Raw genomic sequence first — 6000 nt, 5'->3', positions numbered from 1 at the left:
GTGGCAAACTGGTTAGCAAGATGCCCCCTTGATAAACGACCAATCACATTCACTTTATTCACTCATGTAAAGTCGTGCACAACTCGGAAGAATTCGAAAATGCAACGGTTGGAACGGCTGCTTCCCTACGACTTTAAGGCCACTTTTGGAAATTTGGGAACATTGATTGATCTAGTTATGCAAAGAGAAAAGGCTTTAGTGTCCTTCCACTTTCAGGATTTAATTAATCTTTTTTCACAGTGCTCCACTGTGTTTAAGTTAGAACACTCCCCTCAATGAAAAAGAAAAACTTTGACAAACTTCACAGAGTTTGGGATTAACCTCTCACTGCCTCAGTCAGCATATAAACCGTCCCACTGCGTCCCACTTGCTGTGTTTTTCATTTCTTTAAACGTAGTTTATATTTTAATATAGGGGAATCAAAATTCTCTATCTGTTCTGGTTTAAAATCCTGCACAGACTTGTTGAATGGGGCTTTGCTTTTTTTTAAATGTATTTATTTCTAATACATTTTCAAATGATATCCAAGTAAAATTTGGGGAATTGTTTTAATTTTGATTTTGTGTGTAACACAGACACAAAAGTGAAAAACAAAATCTGCGCAGATCTGCTTACCCTGCCTAGTCGGAGCCTCTATAGACAGTCAGTGTGACATGGAAAAAAAATTTAATTGTAGATTAAAAAGTTGTACGCACTGGTGTGTTCAGGCCTTTAAGTGACTGTCTGCTCCAACAGGGCTGCACAATTTTTTTGAATCCAAATCGCTGACTTTATCAAACACAAAAATACAAACTATTACTCTGATGATTTATATACTGTTAGATATAATCACTGTTTTCTAGTTCTGAATGATTTAGTAGAGCAGTTCTTTCTGCATCCAGGCGATGGCCTAAAATCATTGGCCGCATTTCTTTAGATGTTTTAAACATAAGATATCTTCATTCTAATAATTTGCTACTTAATCCGTAAAAGTGATTTATATATATATGGGGAGTTATTTTTAAGGATTCGAATGTGGTTGAATCAGTGTAAAAAAATGTTATTTTGATCATATTGAAGTAATTTGGGTACAGAGACATTCCAGAGTACAGAGTGTCCCTGAATGCATCTTCAGTCGATGTGGTCCTCTGTGCTCCTCAATGGGAACATGCCTCCTGCATCTTAGGCTTTTTTTTTCTCGTTCTTCAAATAAATCAGCTATGTGCTAAAAACCACAAACAGACCTTTGGTTCCTTCTGCCTCACTTTTCTCTGTAGCTGAATAAGAAACCTTCATTTTTAGTGATTCCTGTCAGTCCATACTTTGTTTTTCCTGGTGTTGCATCAAAACAGTTCTTGGTGTCCATGTTTCCAGCTATATAACAATGCTGTATGCAACATAGAAGTAGATCCTATTATTTTTACTGGTATTTTACTGGCACTACCTGTGGGCAACATAATCAGCCTAAATGTCTGATTTTACAGTTTATGTTGTTAACTTGTTATTCAGATCCCCATCAGTTGAACTTTACAGACCGACATTCTTGCTGAGGTCATTAATAAAATAACGTATACAGAACATTGTTATTATAACAGGTAAAAAGCATAAACAGCAAAGACATTTTAATGAAATTTAGGCAGAAATGAAAGTTTGAACAAATACTGCATCTGTCCACAACCTGCATTTCATTTACACATAGTTTATGTCTTTAAACAACATTTAGTTCTTTAATGGTGGAGAACCTTTATCAAGGCTGAATTTTAGAAATTAAAACGTCTAGAGAGCTGTACTAAACCAGATTTCTTTTTTGCATACACTAGTGTGTACAAAATGACAAAATAAAATACGTATAAGATTTATTTTCTCATTCCGAAGCTTTTATTCTGAAATGCGGCCATGCACCCAGGTATTTACTTTTTTTTCCCTTTTTTTATCAGCAGCTGCCTGCAGGATGGGTCTGGCTCTCAGATCAACGGTCTGACAGGAAAAACTTCCAAATAAGGCTGAAGGAAGCCGTGACGTCGCTGGAATATCTCCACGTGACGGCGAGCCCGGAGAAAACAACATGTGACGTGTGGCAGGGGTTTCCAGCCGTGGCGGCTTTCTGTAGGCCGCCTGCACCGGGCTGTGGTCCCGGTCCGCCACCAGGCTCCGGTTCGGATCCAACCGGGACCTTCATGCTTGAAAAAAAGCGCAGAAAAAGGAGCGCAGCGGCTCCCGGAAGCTGGGCCCATCAGTTCGCCGGTGTGACCATAAATGGGCTTCCTCCCTCCATATTTGGGAACATACGTCACACAGGAGACTTTATAAATTCGGGAATCCTCATTGAGATTCTGACAGTAGTGAAGCTGAGCTTAGAGCGGGAGCAGGAAGCTGAAATCTGTAGTTTATGTTCCGAAGTGAGCCGGAAACAGCGAGCCTCCAGCCTTGGCTTCCTCCGAGCATCAGCGGACACAGCAGCAGCTTCTGCCCGGCCGGAGCGCGTCCCCGCAGGGCTCAGCAGCGGACACGGACCCCAGCCCCACAGCTGACTCCCGTTCCTCCTCCAGAGAGATGGCAGCAACCAAAGCAGAGCTGCTGCTGTCCGCCATGCAGATCTCAGAGCCGATTTTCGGACACCCGGCGCCGCTGTCGCCGCTAGACGGATACCCGAAGCTGGAGGAGCTGCAGCTGCTCCTGCAGAACGCCGCGTCTGCTGCCGAGGCGGCGGGGCTGCTGGGCGGGGAGCCCGGGGAGTTCACAGGTGAGGAAATGAGGCAGAAGGAGGGTCTTTAGTTTTTATCCAGCCCTAAAAGTTGTTTTTAATGATTTACTATAAATAAATATACTCTTTTGCATGAAACATGAAACTGTGAGCGTGCAGCTTTTAGTGTTTATTATGAATGTTCTCTAATTTTTAATTAAACAGAGGAAAATAGACATTTCAAACAGCATAAACATAAAGCAGTGCATGCTGGGACGCTTCAAAAACTTTTATCACATCAGAAGTTTACAGAAACTTTACAGACTTCTGGTCCAGAAAGTTGTTTTTTTTTCACTCTATGGTGGTTTTACTGTTTTAGAGAAAAGTTTAAATCTAGGTCTTTATTATCTGTAGTTTAAAAATGATGATCAGATCTAAATGAAAATGATCAGAAACATTCAGGAAGTCTGAGTTGGTTTATTAGCCAATCAGATGTGAGGATTCTTCAGGTCTAATTGACTCGTTTTCGTTCTTCCCTCAGATTCTCTGTCGGAGTTCCCGGACTTTCAGAACCTCCCCCCTCTCACCCCTCGTCTCACCCCTCTGGCCTACAGCGGGCGCTTCACCTTCGAGCCGTCGGCCTCCTGCGGCGGTGGCAGCAGTCAGTGGGCGGAGCCTCTCCTAAGCTTGTTGACGGGGTTGGTGAGCATGGCGGCGCCCCCTGCGTCCTGTAACCTTAACCCCTCCTCGTCAGCCCCCACGCCATCCGTGACATCATCAACTCCCTCCAAATGCAGCACCAGCTGCGGGTCTGCGGACATCACCTCCATCTTCACTGCGACGCCGACCTACACGTCTTCCGCAGGTTCAGACCACCTCCTTCCTCCTGGTGATGCTCAGCATGCTCCCCAGGCCTTCCAGGCTCAGGCTCCGCCCCCTGCTTACATCCAGTCGCCCTCCATGGCGGTCCCCATGCTGCCGGACTACCTCCTGCCGCAGCAGGAGCCTGAAGGCGACGTTGGACTCATTCAGGATCAGAAACCAGTGCTGCCGCCACTCACGCCCCTCCCCACCATCAAAGCCTTCTCCTCCCAGCTGCAGCCTCAGGCGACCGCCTGCAGGACCAGGAAGCCCCCAGCAGGGCGGCAGTGCAAGACCCCACCCCACGAGCGGCCATACGCCTGCCCCGCCGACGGCTGCGACCGCCGCTTCTCCCGCTCGGATGAACTGACGCGCCACGTGCGCGTGCACACAGGCCAGAAACCGTTCCAGTGTCGCATCTGCATGCGCAACTTCAGCCGCAGCGACCACCTGACCACGCACATCCGCACGCACACCGGCGAGAAGCCGTTCGCCTGCGCAGAGTGCGGCCGCAAGTTTGCCCGCAGCGATGAACGCAAGAGACACACCAAGATCCACCAGAGGCAGCGAGAACGCCGGGCGGCCGCCTCTCCGTCCTCCGCAACAACGCCCACCGTGTCATCATCAAACCCCGCCCCCTGCCTCTCCTCCTCATCTCCCCTCGCCATCCAGACGTCCACCCCTTGCTACACCTCCTCATCCCCTGTCTTCACCTCTTCCTCCCCCCTCACCATGCAGGCCTCCTCCCCCTGCTTCACCTCCTCCTCCTCCCCCCTGTTACATGCCTACACCTCCTCTCCGTCTCCCCACCTCTACCCCTCATCCTGCTCCTCCCCAATGGGGAGTCCTCCATCAGAGATGTCCTCTCCTCACAGCACCAACATCTGCTGACGGACCGGAGTCCCCCTCCAACCCACCACCCCATGACCTTTGACCTTAGACTTTTGTTTTGGTGGGTCAGAGTCCTGGGCCTGAACTCTGTACATATATGTGGATACTGAACATTTGTGAGCGTGCGCTGTGGTGCATGTGGGGTTTTACCTACCGAGTAGGTTTTGGGATGTTTGTGTTTACAGCAGGTCAGTGTTGAATTTTCTACTAAACACGAGCTGCAAAAATAAAAACTGTTTCCTTCTGCTTCTGGTTTCATATTTTATTTCCTTTGCTTCACTTCTGGTTCATTCAGTTTAAAATGCAAACAGAAAAAAGCACTAAAAGAATGAAAAGCTCCTAAGTTAGGATTGAATTATTCAGTTGATGGGACGTTTGTAAAACACAACTCCCGCTTTATTTTGTTAGCTCTTAGTTGAATGAAATATAATTAAGAAAGCAAAACAAAAATAACTTTGTTTATGGCGGAGATATAGAGGAGTTTTAATCTAAACCGTCAGGGTTTAAGGGAATATTCTGAGGATTAAAAAGTGAGTCCATCTGCAGGCTTTCATGTCAGCAGTAAATCCTGTGTTTCTGGGTGTGTCAAACAGCCAATGAGACCAGACTTTGTCACTGTCGGCTCAGCCTGCTCCCTGCAGGAAAAACACTAGGCTTTCAGCCCTAATATGGTGTTTCCTGCTCCAGCGGATGTCCTGAATCCCTTTTAAGGAGTTTCCTGCCGGCAGATCGCCTGGCGCTCAGTGTGTGTGTTTGCTGCTCTTGGTTTGGCATCAGAGTGAGGACAATTTTCCAGTTTTTCCCACAAATTGTGATCTGTTTGTTTCAAAAGGAAATTTTACTGGTCCTCATTTCTTTTGCCAAGAGCTAGGTTTAGGATTGAGGTGTGAATCGAGTTTATGTTAGGGTTAGGCATGCTCTGGTAAAGATCAGGTTTAGGATTATGGTCTGGGAAGGTTGGAAATGACTGGAAATCCATGGGAGTCAACACATGGTCCTCACTACAAATAGCAAGACGATAATGTGTGTGCGTTTGTATCTGTGATGTAACAAGTAAATGGGCTTGAACAGCAGGTCAGACTGGGCGTCTGAGGGTAACATTTTATTTTAAAGCAAAATGCTAATTAGTTTTTGGAAGTAAAAGCTAACATGTGCTTATTTGATATAAACAAGTATTCAATGTTTGGTGTGACTGTTAAAACAATTTTGATCTGCATCTGAAAACTAAAAACAAGTGAACCTGATTGGTTGAACAGTTTATCAGCTGATGGAGTTGACCAATTACAGAGCAGCAGAGTGGATCTTACTGTTATCTCCAGTCCGTTTATTGGTTTCTATCTTGGATTTACTCTGAAATAGCAGATAGATGAGATTTTTCGGGATGTTTTAAAGGACAAACTATGATGGACCATCGAAATAGGCACATGCAATATTTCACAAACCATCCTCCAACCACAACCTATAATCAGTTATAATCAGTTAGTTGCCCTTTAGATTTGACAAACGTCTGACTATAAAGTTACAAGATAGATGATTAATTAATCCCTGATGGGGGAAATTCACCCTCTTGATAGTAAAGATAAAAA

At 45.5% G+C, this 6000-nt stretch overlaps 1 protein-coding gene across 1 annotated transcript; it reads left to right on the top strand.

The window, feature by feature from the left end:
- The first annotated feature begins 2315 nt into the window (after positions 1-2315).
- LOC119780224 (early growth response protein 1-like) lies at positions 2316-4660 on the top strand. Its single transcript, XM_038280181.1, has 2 exons — positions 2316-2722; positions 3204-4660. The coding sequence occupies exons 1-2, from the start codon at positions 2533-2535 to the stop codon at positions 4412-4414; spliced, it is 1401 nt and encodes a 466-aa protein (XP_038136109.1). The 5' UTR covers positions 2316-2532; the 3' UTR covers positions 4415-4660.
- Positions 4661-6000: the final 1340 nt, after the last annotated feature.

This window comes from Cyprinodon tularosa, unplaced genomic scaffold (genome assembly GCF_016077235.1).
Source record: "Cyprinodon tularosa strain WSP-4 unplaced genomic scaffold, ASM1607723v1 ctg1578, whole genome shotgun sequence".
Classification (NCBI taxonomy): Eukaryota; Metazoa; Chordata; class Actinopteri; order Cyprinodontiformes; family Cyprinodontidae; genus Cyprinodon; species Cyprinodon tularosa.
This window is presented reverse-complemented; position numbering and strand designations above follow the sequence as displayed.

Bases quoted from the DNA above. Each gene is read 5' to 3' on its own strand.
- LOC119780224 (XM_038280181.1), top strand. From the start codon at position 2,533: ATGGCAGCAACCAAAGCAGAGCTGCTGCTGTCCGCCATGCAGATCTCA. The intron at 2,723-3,203 runs GTGAGGAAATGA...TTCTTCCCTCAG, and splicing joins GGAGCCCGGGGAGTTCACAG to ATTCTCTGTCGGAGTTCCCG.